Source organism: Drosophila miranda, chromosome 4 (genome assembly GCF_003369915.1).
Source record: "Drosophila miranda strain MSH22 chromosome 4, D.miranda_PacBio2.1, whole genome shotgun sequence".
NCBI lineage: Eukaryota > Metazoa > Arthropoda > Insecta > Diptera > Drosophilidae > Drosophila > Drosophila miranda.
In genome coordinates, this window is record NC_046677.1 from 10,688,610 (window position 1) to 10,704,393 (window position 15,784).

Below are 15,784 nucleotides of genomic sequence, written 5' to 3' on the forward strand. Positions count from 1 at the left end.
CAAATAGCATTTTTACTATGATTTAAAGCTTTTAAATTGATTTGGATCCAGTGGTATTATATATAGATTGTTAGCCAGTGGTAAAATACTTCCATGAAATGGTTCTTAGGGAGAAAACCATCTGTAATCTTCATGATTTTCTGAGCAGCAATTCCACTTTAAGAGCGTATATGTAGTTCTTCCATCACAGGGTATTCAAATTCCTTCAAAGTTAAAATGAAATAAAACAATTACAGGTTTTTAGTATGTAGCATATTTATAGTTTTTAGAGTTTCTCATTGGTTTTTTCGATGAAGGTTTAGTTAAAGTACAAAATGATATTATTAAAAGTTAAGTTTAGGGTTTCTAGCCACTAGTTCAAAGGCGATAACAACAGCTGCTGCTTCAGATGGCTTTAAGGTGGAAGGTGGAAGGTGGTTTACATACAGTTTAGAAATTAAATGATTTGATTGACGACAGCATTGCTTTGTAAAGTAAAGAAATACACAGTAGTTTCCCTCAGATGTGCCAATGGTCGGGGTAGTGTAGTATAAAAAGACCTGTATAGAAAATGTGGAAAAGTTGGCAACGGATAGTGGCAGATTAGTTTTGCAATTGAGTGGGCGGCGGCAACGGGGAAACACTCCCAAGCGAGTCGTCCACATTGCAAATGAAACCCGAACCTGAGTCTGATCTGATCTGATCTGAAACGCGCGCTCGGAGATCTCTCTGTGGATTTTTCTCTCTCTTTTTCTCTCTTGAATTGCACTGTACGATATTCAAAAATGGTTAGAAAAAGTGTATAAGAATTAAGTCATAGAAATATGTATACAATACTCGTTTTTTTTTTTTTTAATCTTTTCCACACATTTATAATCTTTTTTTTTTTGTTAGATTTTTCGTTTTTTATATATATGTATATGTATGTATATATGTAAGTTTATGTATGTTTCGTTAGGTATGTACTCGTATTTGATTTAGATTTTGTTAGGTTTTTAATTGTTTAAAAGTTTTAGATCTTGTTTAGTTTGATTTGCTTTCGTTCGTTTAACTTGGCTTAAAGCGTTCATCTTATTGCTTATCTATGAGAAGGAACATAGTACAATATTTTGTATTTTGTTTTTTTTTCGTTTCGTTTCGGTTCTTAAAAGACTAAACAACATTTCGAACAAGTCACTAGAAGAGTTTTGCTTTTGGTTTTCCGTCTATCATTCATCTTTCATCACCGACAGGTTTCGGTTTCTCCTTTTATTGCATAGCTTTAGGCGCACAACATCGTAGTGTAAATAAGCGTCAACTAACACTGCTATGAGTGGCCGCAACCACATATATATATGTATATATGTATGCCCTATGTATTATGTATTTGTATATATGTATATATTGTAGTAGGTTTTGCCAACTAATTGCGTAGAGCTTTTGAAAAACATCTAGATAGTTCGTTTTTGGTTGGGTTCTGGGAGGGAGCGTAGGGCAGGGGGCTAGACAGGACTCTTGAGGATCAGGTCGTAAGTAAAAAATATATTATATATGTAAGTATATATATACTATATATACTATATATATGTATATCAAGTTTTTTAGTTTAGTATCACACTAGTAGAGATAATGCGAAGAAGCCTGAGCTCTATACTGTTTCGGTGTCAGCTTGATCAGTTTCGGATTGAATGCACCCAGGGCCGCCTCATTGGTGGACGATGGCGGTGGGGGCACCGTGTGCGTCCGGAAGCGCGATCTCAGGAAATTTTGCATGGAGCGCAGCCGTATGATGGGCGCACAGGGCGATTGTCGAAGCGAATTGTGATTGAGCGCCCAATATATGACCGGACTGATGGCCGAATAGAAATACCCTGGAGATAATTATAAAGATTATTGAGTAACCCGTCATCCGTCGTGCGCTCCTGTCCAGTACTCACCCAACAACAGACTGAAGTAGACAGAGGATTTGCTGCAGTATTGCTTGTAGCCGAAATTCTTATAGAATATGCAAAAGACATGCGGGGCCCAGCAAACGATAAAGATTAAGGCGGAGGCGATCAGCATGTTGGCCAAGTGACGGCGTGACCTCAGCGTCGAGGTCTGTGGCAGCGGTATGCCAGGCGTGGCCGGACCCCTCCCAGCCCGATGTATCCGCTGGCGCTGCGAGTGGGCCCGTATTTCCCTCATTGCCCTGCGGGGAAGGAGCATTCAAATTAAATGCGATTCGAACCAACATCAATTAACGCTAGTCACCTGGGCGATATGGGGTTGCTGGAACGAAAGGAGCCCGGCTCAAGGGCCGAACCAGATCCTGGCAGGCGAGGCTGTAACGTGTGCATTTGTATGTCCCCGGGACTCACGGCCATTTGCCCACCGCCGCCAGTGCCATTCCCATTCGAGGTATCGTCCACGGTGGTGGGGCCTCCACAGGCCGCCTGCTGGGCATTGGCGCAACCCGTCACAATCACCATGTGCGTCTGTCGTCGCAGGATGGGCATGGGCAGGGGCAGCTCCCCGTGGGCCGCTCGAGCCGTCAGCGACAGGGCGCAGAGCTTGCGCCGCACCCCGTAGTGATTGAGCAGCACCCCCACCCCGGGCAGCACGAACACGGCTATCGTGTGGAAGATGATGAACGACATGAACATGGCATTGGCCCCCAGATCAGAGGTGCAGCTGATGCTAACGGGATTCGGTGTAGTGCTGGCGTTCGTGCTACCAACTCCCTTGATGATCACCGACTTGGCTATGATCTTATAGGCGAACAGGAACGGCGTACTGATGGCCGCCGAGGCCAGCCAAGAGATCAAGGCCAGGGAGACGTGCAGATATCGACGCTGCCGCAGCTGGGCCAAACGAGGATGCTTAACGGTGGCATATCGGTCCAGGGAGAGCATGAAAAAGGAGATGGTGCTGGCCGCCACGGGCATGACCTGGTCCAATGAGAGAGAGAGAGCGATTATTGCAACAGAATAAAATATGACAGAAGAGAACCCACCTGGATGTAATGTATGACCTTGCAGAGCACCAGCGGCAGCGATCTCGTCCTGCGGTTCATGGCCAGATTCAAGAGCGTGACGGGCGCCGAAATGCCCGTGACCAGCAGATCGGCAATGCACACGGCCAGCAGTAGGGGATTCCGCAGTCGAACCGAGGAGGCCGAGCAAAGGGTGAGCACCAGAGTGGAGTTGCCAACGACGCCGCCAAAGACCACGAGACCATAGCTGACGGCCAGAAGAAGGAGCGTCAGCGAGGATATGGCATTCTCCGAATCGCCGCCAGCAGCGTCAAGGTCATACGGATTGATCAGGCTAAAGTTGCCGTAATCAAAGTCCGTCGCCGAGCCCTCCAGGTCCGTGGGCAGGATTCCAGTGCTGCCACCAAGCTGGTTATGCTCGAGGAGCGCGTAATGCAGCTCCGTGGTGTCGAGGTCGTTGTTCGGCTCGAGATGATGCCGGCGGTACGTGTGCTCCCACCATTGCTGCAGGCTGTTGCTGTTCATGCTTCCCGTAACCGTCGTATTCCAATCCTTAGCCGTATACGTGTTCGATCTTCGTTGTCGATGCGTTTGTCTGGCCGCCTCATTTCATACTAAAGGTGCTGCTGCCGCCGTTGCACAGGACAAAAAAAGGTAGCAAAATGTAACAAAATGCCATCATCATCATCAGTCTTTCTTGTTTCCCCCGCAAGGACACACTCACACACAGGAAGCAGACAGAGAACAGAACAGAACAGACACCGACATGGCATCCAGCACTCTCCAAATTCCACCCACACACACACACACACACACACACACACACACACACACACACACATGAGTGTTACGACCCTTAGTCCCCACCCACTTACCCATCGCTGACACTGACACTTATGCAATGAGAGAATACGAATGCGAACAAGATAGCAGGAGGGACAGGGTATGGGAGGGAGTAGAGGGTTTGGATACCCTTGCAAATCCTTGGTGCTTCAATCTTTGATGTTTCTTCTACAGAAAAATGCAAGATCTGTTCAAAACAAACCTCCTGTCCAAACCATAATACCTAACAAATTAAAGGGCATAACAAGGCACACACTCAGAGATTAGTGCTGCTCTTCCTTCCGCCTTTCTGCCTGGCTGCTGTTACCCCATCGCTGGCCCTGCGAGCCAAATGAATGGCAACCTTGCACTTTGCGCCCTCGACAAACAACCGCAAGGTTTGCCTCTGCCGCCTCTCTGTCTCTGTCTCCGTAACCGGCTGCTGCTGCTGATTCTGCCTCAGATACATGCCACTGCCACATCTGCGCCCAGTTGACGTTTAAGCCCCATCGAGGAAATGTGCGGGTGTCGGCCAAAGTTTGCACTTAATTGCGCGTTAAGGCCGCCACAGACCCACACCCAGATCCGGAACCGGACCCGAGCCCGGCTTAAGCTTAAGCTTAAAGAGTGCTGCAGTTGCAGGTGCAGACCGGACCGGACCGAACCGAACCGAACCGAACCGAACCGCAAAATCCCTGGCATTGTGGCAATAAATGCAAGCCAGCGCCCAGCTATTAAAAATCTTAATTGAAATTGTTATCAAAAGCGAGTTAAAAACTCATTAAGCGCAGTGGAAAGGAAAGGGTGAACCAAGCTTCAATTGGGACATGACATCCCTCAGAGGCTTTCAGAAACAGAAGGACTTGTGCCATTCATTTTTTGACTTGGGAAACTTGGAGCTAAAAAAGTAGAGCTGTAGTTTGTTGCGAGTAGCTCTTAAAGTTGTTCTAAGGCTTCTCCAACTAAGTCTTCTTTATTGCAAATGTTCTACAACTAATATTGCATTTATTTCAAGTTACAAATATGTATGTAGTTCTGAGGTATGTAAGAGCTAGGAAAGGTCAATTGTAGTTAAACATCTCAACTTCAACTTTTCCAAGTCGAACTTTCTGTAACTCAAATAAAATTGAGTGGGAAATGGTGCCTCGATTTAGAGAAATTCAATGAATTTCGATGACTGATGAGTTTAGTTAAGTTATATATAATTTAATGAACGTATATCGCTAAAAAAAATATCGGATTTTGTAAACAGTTTATAGAGATTTCAAGAGCACCACACCCATTAATGATTTTCGCTTTAAAAGCTATAAATACGAATCCCGATAAGTAAGCTACATAAAACGTGCAAGCAATATTTTCAATAATCATGAAATTGCATCGTGCGTCACCCTAATAAAATCCCACCGCCCACTCCCCTCTACCCACTCGCGGGGGGTTGGCTGCCTGCGTCAGTCATTGTGCAGGCAGCCCCGTCTCTCTCCTTCTCCTCCTCCTGCTCCTCCTCCTCCTGCTCCTCCTCCTCCTACTCCTATGACTGGTGTGTATCAATTTTGTTGTGTGCGGGAGTGTCGAGGAGTGGATTGAAGGGGAAGGGGCTGCAGCCTCCTCCACCGCCATTGTCCTGCGCACTGTCAATGTGTGCGTGCGGAGTCTCTATCGGTGCGCTTTATGTGTGTGTGCGTGTGATGTCAACGCTTTTGCCTTTTGCTGTGGTTTTTTCCCTGCTCTTTGTTTTGCCGTCGGACGGGTGGGCTATGCTGGGGTATCTGGGATGATGTGAGTGACGTTTGCTTAATCTGCTTAATTTGCGTTAATTTAATCGTGGCTAACGGTGTGTGTGTGATTATTTATACATATGTGTGTGTGTGGGAAAGCACATGTTGCTATTGCCACTTCGACGCCTAGACCTTGATTTTCCAACGATTGTTCCCAACGAGGTGCTCCCAAAGAAATACATTACATTACATTCCCATTGTCACACACAGATACACTGGATGACAAAAGTGTATAGACCCCCATATTTGCTATCTTCAGAGTTCAGATCTGATTCTAAGATGCCTTTTTGTGCGGTTTATCCTAAATCCTAATCTGTACAAACCCCAAGTAACTCCTAAGCAGCTCCCTAAACCGCTCTTTATTGTATGTACTATTTTTTTAAACCTAAAAAATTAAAAAAATGGATTTTTAGTACATCAAGATTGTTGAATCTTATTCATTTGATAAATTTACTGTATACAACTTAAAAAAAATAATTACTGAAGAAAAAATGTTTAGAAATACGAACAAAATATGCATTTTATATTCCTTTTTCCATGACTGTAGGTTTTGTATGGTGGAAGCTGCTAAATATCTCCGCGCGGGATTTTGTATAAATGCATATGTAAATGTATCCATGGGCATGTGTGTGTGTGCGTGTACTTTTTCACCTATTGTCTAAATGCCAATAACCTGTTGAGTGGTCTTATTTATTTTTGAACTCTTTGAAGTAAAGCATATGGAATCGACGGGACCTACCGACTATTAGAGAGTGAAGTGATAACGGTACACTTCTCATTAAGTGGCAACTCTCCTTCATTAAGTTTCCCCCGCCACGCCAATCCATAGTGGCGGGGCGACAACTCTGGCCCGGCGGGGGTGCGTGCTCGCTCGATTCGCTTATTGAAAATAAAATATGTATGTATGTATTAATTTACGTCACTCAAACGTCAGCAAGAAGCACAAAAGGTGACAAAAGCTAAGCTGAGGAAAAAAAGGAGATGAGAAGGCGAAGGCAGCCCCAAAGAATGGCCATAAGAAAAGCCAATGAGATAAAAAGGAAACGGAACGAGCGTCCAACGAGAAGCGAGAGAGTGGCGTCGACGAACGCGATGATGATGAGATTTGTTGTTGCTGCTAATATGAAAAGTGTCCGCCACAGGTGAGTTAATATAACAGACACACGCACACGGCCACAGATACTCCCGTACACAGATACACTCAACAAAGACCCAGGGACCCGGCCCGGCCCGGTCCAGGACCCAAAACATAGGGATACACATAGGGGAGCGGGAGCGCCTGGCGTTGTGTCGGCTTCTGCCGCTGCCGCTGTTGCTGTTGCTGCTGCTGGCTCTGCTTGCCCGCTGCTTTTTGTCTGTCTTTATTGATTTCGGCAGCTTTTATATTATAATGGGGGGTGGGTGAATGGTGGGAGTGGACGTACGAGGAGGAGTGCCGTGCTGTCCAAGCGTACGTTTTGGCTTCTTCGTGACTGCCACAATGGCAAACAAACAAAGCCTTTTGGTATCTTCTTGGGAGATGCGGGCCCCCAAAAGCATTATTCGATGAAAAACAGTTATTATTATATTATTTTCCACCTATTATCATATAATTTTGAAGAGTTTTTTTTACATGAATATTCGTAAAGGAGCACACCATCAGGGCAACCATCCCTTATTTCTCTGCTATTATTGTATTTGTTAAGGAGGTGTGTGTTAGAATACTAATATTGTACGTCTATTGTAGTACAATTGTCAAGAGTTCTTTTATGATAAATGTTCATTAGGAACACGCAATAATGTACTTAATTTATTTGTTCGAAATTCTTAAATAATTTTTGCCCTTCTATCATACATATGATATAGAATGCTTTTATTATCTACATATCATCCCTGCCCCACAAGCTCTTTTAGTATCTTTTTGGGGCATTGCAAAGCAATTTGAATATTATTTTGCACCCATTATCATATAATTTCGAAGAGGTGAATAATATGAATATTCATTATGAATCCAACCTCTCACGCACACATCACTAACTATGTGTGTGTGTGCGTGTTTTGCTTCGCACACTCTCTCTGTTTCTCTCAGCTATAAGACCCTATGCAAACCTTTTTCGACTAACAATGAAGAAATGCGTGGGCCTGGAGGTGGGAGGGATGGATGGGTGGAACAGACACTCACACATTCGCACGATAACAATCCCTATCCCTATCAAACTCACACCGACACAGTCGCTCCGCTCCACACAGTGGGTTTCATATAAAAAACCGACACCATAATTACTAACCATCAAAATGCGCGTGATGGAGTGGCATGACAAAAGGCAAAAAAAATAATGTTGCATACCAATTAGTGGAGGCATCAAAAGGAGGCGGCACAACACTCCCACCACATATAGTACATATACCCCCAACCCACTCCTCGTACGTAATATTCCTACCGTGTTTTGCTTAACGAAATTTCTGGGTTGATGCTGCTCCTGCTGCTGCTTCTGTTTTTGTTGCTGTTTTTATTGCTGTAGCTGTTGTTGAGAGGGGTTTTTGGTGGTGGTGATAGCGACGTTGTTTATTTTATAGAAGGCACTGTAATTTACAGTTAGAACTATTTTGCATATTTTGCTGGTATTTATTGCTGTTTCCGTCGTCGATTTTTTTTTCGTTTTTATTTAAATTTATTTATTTTTTGTTAATTTATCAAATAACACTTTTAGCAAATATTTGTTGTATTTCGCCAGATTTTTGTTTCTTTTATATATTTTTCCGTCGGTTGTTGTAAAATTTGTTTAAAAATGTTGCCCGCGTTTTGTGCTCTGCTCTTTTCTTTTCTTTTCTTTTCTTATATTTTTGAAATCATAGTATTTGTTGATATTTTTTGTGACTGTGTGTGAAGAGTGTATGAGTGTGGTATGTGTGTGCGCGTGTGTGTGTGAGTGTGTCGGGGGGGACAAACAAAAAAGAGTCCAAAAAATAAAACTCAAATTTTTGCGTGCAAAAACTGTTCCTCAACGGCGCACATTACTCGACAGGACTACGGAAGACTGTGGCGGTGAAAAAGTTTCCATGGCATCCCGGAGAGTCCACAGCAGAGTTCGGCGGAGTCAAAAGTCGTCGTCGTGCAGGATACCCGACGCCAGGACGACTCGAGTCGAGGAGAGAGCTTTGCCAGAGCGAAGCTTTTTGTCCCACATTGACTTTCGCTTTCATTCAACATTTGCAGCCCCCCTTTCCACTGGCAGGACTGGGCCAACAGATAAGTGACGGGACACAGATTGAGGGGGAGGTACTTTAAAACTATTAAGGGAATTTCCCGCTTAGTATCGGGGGAATAGAGTGCGTCAGATTGTTCATTTATGATATTATAGCAAAGCGTATATTTAAATTTATCAAAAAGTATCCAAACAACACTGTGGAAATGAGAGCTAAATGAAGGACGAGTCATTTTGTTGCCCTTATTGTGTTTTTCTAGAACTGTTCCGATCAGAATATATTTGCTCAGATATAAATTAAGTACTTTACTCGGTTGAAAAGGGAACAAAAACTTTCAAACACACTAAAAAGCGTGCAAGTGTTGGTTCTATTTTATTAAAATTATAGTACTCCTAGATTTTCGAAGATGGCATGGTTATAAAAACACCCATATTTTAAATACTAACATTTTCTTTATTTAAATATTCATTTGTATATGATTAAAATGCATGATGTACTTGTGTAATAGTTGCAACTTGTATCGGATTTGCTCCGTGGTATAATATAATATAACCTACGCGCTTAAATTGTTAATTAATATGTTTTGTAGTTTTGTTTGCTTTGCCTTTCGTTCACTCTGTTCAAAATGCAGAATACTGTTGTATGCTTGTATGATTGTTACATCGAAATTAAGTTACAGTGGGGATAGATGTACTACATTTTTGTTTGTGGGTTCATTTTGTAAGCCTAAAGGTGGGCTGCAATAAATTAAAGGGAGGGAAAGGGTGGAGTTTTATCAAATACGAGAATAAATTATGTTTAAACTTGTAAAAGTGGAAAAGGAAATACATATTTCCGAGATTATATAAAATGTACGTAGCGAGTGCAGCGTTATTACAAACCTTCCACTTATAGCATACAATGTTGATGGTTTTCCGTTTGATGTTTTTTTTTTTTTTTTCAGTAAGTAGCAGCAGTGTTTCGATGATCAGTTCTCAGGGTTTCTCGTAGTATTTCGTGGTAACCTATGTGGAGCAGTATTTGTTGTTGGCAGCGGTATACTTATCAGTAGCAGTGTATTGCTTTTGGGAATACTGCCCTCTCTGGCAGCTTCTAATCGTCGATGGTGTACTCGGGCAGCTTTTCGTACTTCTGCTTGGTGGCCTCGTGTGTGGTATCCACCAGCAGGGCGGTGTGCGAGTAGCCCATAGTCACTTGAGGTATTTTAATGCCGTCCATCTTCGGCACCTCCTTGGGCACCGTCGAGGACTTCTGGAACTCTCCAATGCCCAGCTCCCCAAATGTGGGCGAAGCTCCCCAGGCAATCAATGTGTCGTCAGCCGAAATCATGATAGATGTATTGGCACAGCCAAGATCGGTGATGTTCCAGCCGGACAAGTCTTGTACGGGCTTCGGATACATGTTGGCCTCGCCCGTCTTCTTGTTTTGGCCAAAGAGATAGAGCAGACCCAGCTCGTTGACAATCAAGCTGAATGTGGAGCCACAAAAGACGCTGCGCCCACCCCGACCCTGCGTATCATAGAACTTCATCAAGCGCGGTACCATCTCATCCTTGGGCTCGGCATGGCCCAGGCGACCGAATCCGCCAAAGCCCCAGCTATAGACACGTTTCTTCGAGTCGATGGCCACCTGTTAATGGGTATTATTTGGTTTAAATAACATAGATAATATAGAGGGATCTTTCATACCGTGTGATTGTTGCCGCAGGCAAAGTCAACGATCTGCACGCCATCCACGGGCGTAACATGGCCCTCCTTGCTCTTCTCAATGTACAAGACTACCTTCTTGGGCGATGTCTCGAAGTGAAATGACAGCTTGTTGGCATTTACAAAGTACTTGGCATCCGTATTGTGACCCAACTGTCCGTACTCCGGCAGACCGAATGTATGCAAGTTTCCCTTGATATCCAAGATGACCGAAAACTCGGCGCCACAACCTATGCGAATGATGGGTGGACCCCGATAGTTGATCGGAGTGGGGGAGTAGATATTGGCATGGGCATTGCCCACACCGCACTGCCCCGACTTGTTCTCGCCAAGAGCGTACACGGTTCCTGTGTCGGTCAGGAAGAGTGTATGATGGCGTCCCACAGAGGCCTGGACAATGTTCAATTGCTCCAAGGCCGGAATGATTGTGGGTTTCTCCACCAGCTTTACGTCCGGACTGAAGCCCAATTGTCCGCTGGGATTTCGGCCAAAGCCGAGAGCCTTGCGATCCATATTGATGAGTATGGTGTGGGCTGCACTCGGACCACTGGCAACATACCGATACTGGAATGAAGAAACGCATTCGGAAGGTTAGCTTCTCAGATCTAGTGATAATCCCTGAATAAGCGACTTACCTTCTCCTCTGTAAACCGATGAAAGCTGTACAAGTTGGGGCGCACTTTTGTGACATTTTTGCGATCACGTTTGCCGGTCAGATCCCAGGTAACCATGCCGGCCAGCAGCAACTGTCCTGGCGTCTTCTCCAGAGTGGAGAGCAAGTCCTCAGGCAGCTTGCTAGGCGGATCTAGATCATCGTTCGGTATGAGCACCTCCATTTGGTTGGCGGCCGCCTGCCGATGGGCGGCATCATCATCGGAGTCATCGCTGAATTCATCCTCGTAGTCCGACTCCTTCTTCTTGGGACGCCTCTTGTTGGGACCAGCTCCATTGCCACCTGCCTTGCGCTTAGCGGACATATTCTCAAGTGAAGTTTCAAGTGGAGGGGTTTTCGGCTCTGGCTGCACAATAGCTGTAACGGAAGAAGAGGCAGGCGTTGAGAACCAGAAATTCGGTACGCAGCAAAGCAGCAAGCAGCAGAGCGTGACCCGGCTTTGCTCTCACACGCTCAGCTCTATACGTATATGGTTGTTGGTGTGCGTCTGTGTGTGCGTGATTGTGTGGTGGTTTTTGCAAGAAAAACAAAATGAAAGCCGCTACTGTCTCTGTCAACGACGCCGACAGCAGGAAAAACCTTTTCTTCTACATGATGAATCGTTTTACTTGAATAAAACAAAGCATTGCATTTTGTAAGACAATCATACGGTTTATTTTGCAGCTGTTCATATAAATTGCAATGAATGGCGGCTAAAAACACATTTGAAAAATTTAGCGTCACTTTACAAACACACAAAGCCATTGCCAGAATTCACTGCCTGAAGCATTTTCCCTATACTAAGTGTTTTCCCCAACTATTTCGGCGGGCTGGTAATTTATGGACATGCACTATTTATTATCTCCAGACTCACAGTTTAAAACGCGGATTAAGCAATAAATTTCAGATTTCACAGAAATGGCAAACAAACAACGCTAGGTTACAGGGCTGGAGCGCATATATCGAACAGTGCCGATGGATAGCAATAGTATCGGAATATACCGATAAAACGGAACAGATGTCAAATAATGTTGTTTAACAGAGACTCGGAACAGTTAATTAACAGTTCGTTTTCCAAATAAATCAATTCTTGGGTTTTCTTGATATTTTTCCGTACACATTTCTGTACGTCCTAAATCGTAATAAAAGTCTAAATGAGCCATTCTTCAAAAAATAAGTGCGGCGAGGGCGAAGATGGATGGCAGTGGAATGCAAACAACACAAAACTGCTTGTGGATCTGTACGAGGAGCGGTATCTCCTCTTCCAGGATCCAAGAGTAAGGAAGCGCTCCCTTTGGCTAGAGATAGTTGAGGACATGGAGCGGGCCGGCTATAAGGGCATATCAGCAGACATCTGCGATCGCAAATGGCGTAATATGCGCAAAACCTACCGCACGTCCAAAGAGGCAATGCTCAGGAGTGGGCGTAAAGGTGTGGCTTGGCCATACTATGACGTCTTTGACAAAATGCATCAAACTGAGGGCCGCCCACAGTCGGTGTCAGAGAAAAACTCTGACTCAGATGACACAACATTCAACATTGCAGTGGCGGATATTCTGGCGGCAACCTCTGAGGGCATACCATCCACCACCACTTCCGACGATCTCACAGTGACACAGGAACAGCAACGCCAGCTGCTGATCCTGGAGCGTAGCCGCATTGCAGCCGTAAAAGAGCTGAGCAAGCGCATCGACGAGTCCAATGCCATACAACGGGAGAGGAACGACCTTCTCAGAGAGTTTCTGGAAAAAATATAGTCAATCAAATGTTTGTTAACCAACTAACCAACCAAATCTGAGTGTATTTAAGTATTATTAATAAAACCAGCTATTAAGCGATCGCGTTTCTCTTCTACCGCCATGATATTCTCCAAATCGAGAAGCCCATGCTCATCATAGGGGATTTTCTTGTGGTTTTCCGGCAGCATATCAAAAGCCAGTATGTCATCTTCCATGTCCTCCGCACCCGAGTCCAATATAAAATTGTGTAGCATGCATGCGGCGGAGATAACAGTAGTGCCCAATTCCAATGACGACACATCCAGAGAGTCCAGACGTTTGAAGCGCGATATGAGTGTCGCCAAAGCTCGCTCCGCTGGAGCATTCCACAAGCGTATGGCCAGATTGTACTGGGCGTGGCAAGGCGTTAGTTCTCCAACGTAGGGCGTCATCAGATTCAGCAGGAGTGGGTACGTTTTGTCCCCCACAATGTGTCTGTGTTCTGCCATCAGCGGCGTCTGCGTGTCAATGAGTTTCTCGAAGAGGGGACTGGCAAGCAGAATGCAGTGCTGATCATCATTGGGTGCATCGACGTAGACGTCGAGAAATCGACTTTGCGCATCGCAGACAGCCTGAAGGGTCAAAGCCGGGTATTGTTTCGGATTGTCGTCGTCAATGCGTATGGGCAACTTCAGGGGTATGCGACACTCCTCGATGACGCCCAGAACGCCGGGAAGTTTGCTTATAGAAGAACTACCGACTCCTGCTGCTCCATATTTTGGCCATTGAACGTAGCACGGCATTAGTGCGGAAAAGGCAGACGTGACCCATTTGAAAATCTCATGTCCAGAGCTCTTGGATATGGAATAAATCTCGCCAGCGTCCCGAAACGAGATGCCGCCACCGAGTAGCATCAAAGTGTACAGCAACTTTTCCGGCAGGGAAACGCTTCCGATGGGCTGATACTGTTCCGCTCCCGCAATAGCTCGACCCACCACCTGCAGCAGTGTCTGCAAAAGGAAATCGTTACATGTGTACATACTTTATATTTTCGAAGACCTGCCAGACCTCAAAGGTCGAGCGCTGCATGCGAAAACGCTCCTTAAATTGATCATCCATTTTCCGCACCGAATCCATATTTTCCTGTTCGTCTTCTTCTTCGGCCTCCTCCTTTACGGTTTCCTTCACGGCCACGTGCTGCGTCAAAGTGCCTTCGAGGGAGACTAGCTGGGCAGCCTGATGCAGCAGATTGGCCTCCAATCCATCGTCCAAAAAGAAATTTAACAAAAATGTTTTCCGGACGTTCATTCTTCTAAAATCAAAACAAAACGCCAGTGGGTGGTAACAGATCAAATTGTATTTAACAGGGTGCTTATTGCGCTGTTAAGCGCACTGGGGCGTCTGCAAACATCCATACAAATGCTGTCAATTTTCAAATATTTATTTGAACAAATATTATTAAGAAACATTTTTAATGGTGAAACGTGATCAATTTTCATTAAGCACAAAGCGGATAATACATGCTGTTGGCATTTTGGGAACATTCGGAACACACACACCCATCTATCAGAATTGTATGAGCGGTTGCTTTTGGGTGGCCCGATAAGCCACTATTCCGGGCATCAATTCCTTGCGAAAATGCTCATGGTTTCTGTTGAAATCCTCCTTGGCCTTGGCCTGTCGCCTCTTTTGCTCTGCGCTGTCGATGTGATTGTTGTTGGCGTTGCGCGGTAATACTGTAGGTCTGCCAGCCGTTTCCGAGCTCTGATGATCGATGTAAAAGGCACTGGTCACAGGTTGAGGTGCCGGACGGCGGTGCGCCTTGGGCGTACCATGTGGACTTCCGTTCCCATTGCCATCTGCAAGTGGTATATGTTTATAGCCTTGCGATGAAAATATGCAGCAAATTTTCGAAATTATTTCGGCTAGAGGCATTTTTTTGATAAAGTTTACACAGATAGAACTGGACCGATTAAAACTGAACCTGATAAGGTGCGAGTGGATAGTGACGAAGAATCTTTGGTTTTTGGAAATGCTCTTGCTCTTACTCTTATCTCTATTCAATCTAACGGTAAAGAGAAAACAGCTGGCGCTGACGTCACCAGTTCAGGGCGTGCGTACCTTGCTTAATCACGAGCTGCTCCTGCTGCAGTCGCGCATTGCTGGAGCCAAAGTACCCATTGACAAATGGCAAAGGCGACATGACTACTCCGCTCCGCAGTGCACTTTCGGGCGGTGGCGGCGCTGGACGATTGAATGGATTTGTGCGCCTGGGCGGAGGTTTGGGCTTGGATCCAGTTATGGCATTCTGCGAACTCTCACCCACGTTCCCGAGCATCTCTGCGAAGTTTGTACACAATTGATCATCGTAAATTCTGAGAGACTTTCTGGGCTTACTATTTTTTGAGTCCTCAATCTCCTGCAGCTGCCTCTGCAGCTCTGCCACAATTATCCGTTTGTACTCATAGCCGGCACAGGTCAGTGCCTTCATCCATGTCTCCATGCTCTCCTGATCTTCGGCTGCGAGGATGTAGGTGCGACTGCCATTGAAGGCTATCTCGAAGCAGTAGTTGTCCACTTCATTGGACAGTTCTATGGTGCATCCCTCTACGATAATTAGGCCCAGAGGCTCCTTATCCGTCCGAGCTTCGAAATAGAACAGCAAATTGCCCTTCAGCACAAAGTACCTCCGTTGAAATGCTTTGTTGACCTCGCCCCGCTTATTCAAGAACCCTACGAAGGAGATTTTTGGTGATTAGTAACAGAACAAACAATGAACCACTACTACCTTCGATATCGTATGGCGGCGTTCTCGCAAACACGGACAAATTCTTCTCGTTTATCTTCATGCTGGCCTCGGATAGAGTAGAAACTACATTCGAATCATAAATAAAGTTCACCCAGATAGTTTTCGTCGGTTCTTTTTCGATTTATTTATTATTGTGATGTGCAGGTAATTGACGCTATTGAAGAACAGCTGTTGGCCAGTGTGG

General features: G+C 45.1%; 4 protein-coding genes across 5 annotated transcripts; all 4 read right to left on the minus strand.

Annotated features, from left to right (window-relative positions):
• Positions 1 to 237: 237 nt before the first annotated feature.
• Positions 238 to 9,689, minus strand: LOC108164195 (kiSS-1 receptor). Of its 2 annotated transcripts, XM_017299815.2 has the most exons (6): positions 9,597 to 9,689; positions 7,950 to 9,452; positions 2,954 to 3,558; positions 2,212 to 2,888; positions 1,896 to 2,149; positions 238 to 1,829 (listed from the first exon to the last, which is right to left on the minus strand). In XM_017299815.2, exons 3-6 carry the CDS (start codon positions 3,455 to 3,457, stop codon positions 1,576 to 1,578), a joined length of 1,689 nt encoding a protein of 562 aa, XP_017155304.1. In that variant the 5' UTR covers positions 3,458 to 3,558; positions 7,950 to 9,452; positions 9,597 to 9,689; the 3' UTR covers positions 238 to 1,575. The 2 variants fall into 2 exon arrangements, with proteins under 2 accessions (XP_017155304.1, XP_017155305.1); XM_017299816.2 differs by lacking the exon at positions 9,597 to 9,689 and having other exon boundaries at positions 2,954 to 3,555; positions 7,950 to 9,536.
• Positions 9,640 to 12,047, minus strand: LOC108162062 (protein RCC2 homolog). The gene is made up of 4 exons (XM_017296606.2): positions 11,948 to 12,047; positions 11,057 to 11,451; positions 10,404 to 10,985; positions 9,640 to 10,344 (listed from the first exon to the last, which is right to left on the minus strand). The coding sequence occupies exons 2-4, from the start codon at positions 11,396 to 11,398 to the stop codon at positions 9,808 to 9,810; spliced, it is 1,461 nt and encodes a 486-aa protein (XP_017152095.1). The 5' UTR covers positions 11,399 to 11,451; positions 11,948 to 12,047; the 3' UTR covers positions 9,640 to 9,807.
• A 794-nt stretch (positions 12,048 to 12,841) lies between these two features.
• LOC108162063 (protein ALP1-like) lies at positions 12,842 to 14,124 on the minus strand. The gene is made up of 2 exons (XM_017296607.2): positions 13,860 to 14,124; positions 12,842 to 13,801 (listed from the first exon to the last, which is right to left on the minus strand). Exons 1-2 carry the CDS (start codon positions 14,097 to 14,099, stop codon positions 12,878 to 12,880), a joined length of 1,164 nt encoding a protein of 387 aa, XP_017152096.1. The 5' UTR covers positions 14,100 to 14,124; the 3' UTR covers positions 12,842 to 12,877.
• Positions 14,125 to 14,216: 92 nt separating this feature from the next.
• On the minus strand, positions 14,217 to 15,760 carry LOC108162064 (sesquipedalian-1). The gene is made up of 4 exons (XM_017296608.2): positions 15,580 to 15,760; positions 15,189 to 15,524; positions 14,913 to 15,131; positions 14,217 to 14,650 (listed from the first exon to the last, which is right to left on the minus strand). The coding sequence occupies exons 1-4, from the start codon at positions 15,638 to 15,640 to the stop codon at positions 14,358 to 14,360; spliced, it is 909 nt and encodes a 302-aa protein (XP_017152097.1). The 5' UTR covers positions 15,641 to 15,760; the 3' UTR covers positions 14,217 to 14,357.
• Positions 15,761 to 15,784: the final 24 nt, after the last annotated feature.

Bases quoted from the DNA above. Each gene is read 5' to 3' on its own strand.
- LOC108162064 (XM_017296608.2), bottom strand. From the start codon at position 15,640: ATGAAGATAAACGAGAAGAATTTGTCCGTGTTTGCGAGAACGCCGCCA. The intron at 15,132-15,188 runs GTAAGCCCAGAA...CAAACTTCGCAG, and splicing joins GATTGAGGACTCAAAAAATA to AGATGCTCGGGAACGTGGGT. The intron at 14,651-14,912 runs GTACGCACGCCC...TACCACTTGCAG, and splicing joins GCAGCTCGTGATTAAGCAAG to ATGGCAATGGGAACGGAAGT.
- LOC108162062 (XM_017296606.2), bottom strand. From the start codon at position 11,398: ATGTCCGCTAAGCGCAAGGCAGGTGGCAATGGAGCTGGTCCCAACAAG. The intron at 10,986-11,056 runs GTAAGTCGCTTA...TCTTCATTCCAG, and splicing joins ATCGGTTTACAGAGGAGAAG to TATCGGTATGTTGCCAGTGG. The intron at 10,345-10,403 runs GTATGAAAGATC...ACCCATTAACAG, and splicing joins CCTGCGGCAACAATCACACG to GTGGCCATCGACTCGAAGAA.
- LOC108164195 (XM_017299815.2), bottom strand. From the start codon at position 3,457: ATGAACAGCAACAGCCTGCAGCAATGGTGGGAGCACACGTACCGCCGG. The intron at 2,150-2,211 runs GTGACTAGCGTT...CCTTCCCCGCAG, and splicing joins AGCAACCCCATATCGCCCAG to GGCAATGAGGGAAATACGGG. The intron at 1,830-1,895 runs GTGAGTACTGGA...AATTATCTCCAG, and splicing joins CTACTTCAGTCTGTTGTTGG to GGTATTTCTATTCGGCCATC.
- LOC108162063 (XM_017296607.2), bottom strand. From the start codon at position 14,099: ATGAACGTCCGGAAAACATTTTTGTTAAATTTCTTTTTGGACGATGGA. The intron at 13,802-13,859 runs GTCTGGCAGGTC...TTCCTTTTGCAG, and splicing joins TGCAGCGCTCGACCTTTGAG to ACACTGCTGCAGGTGGTGGG.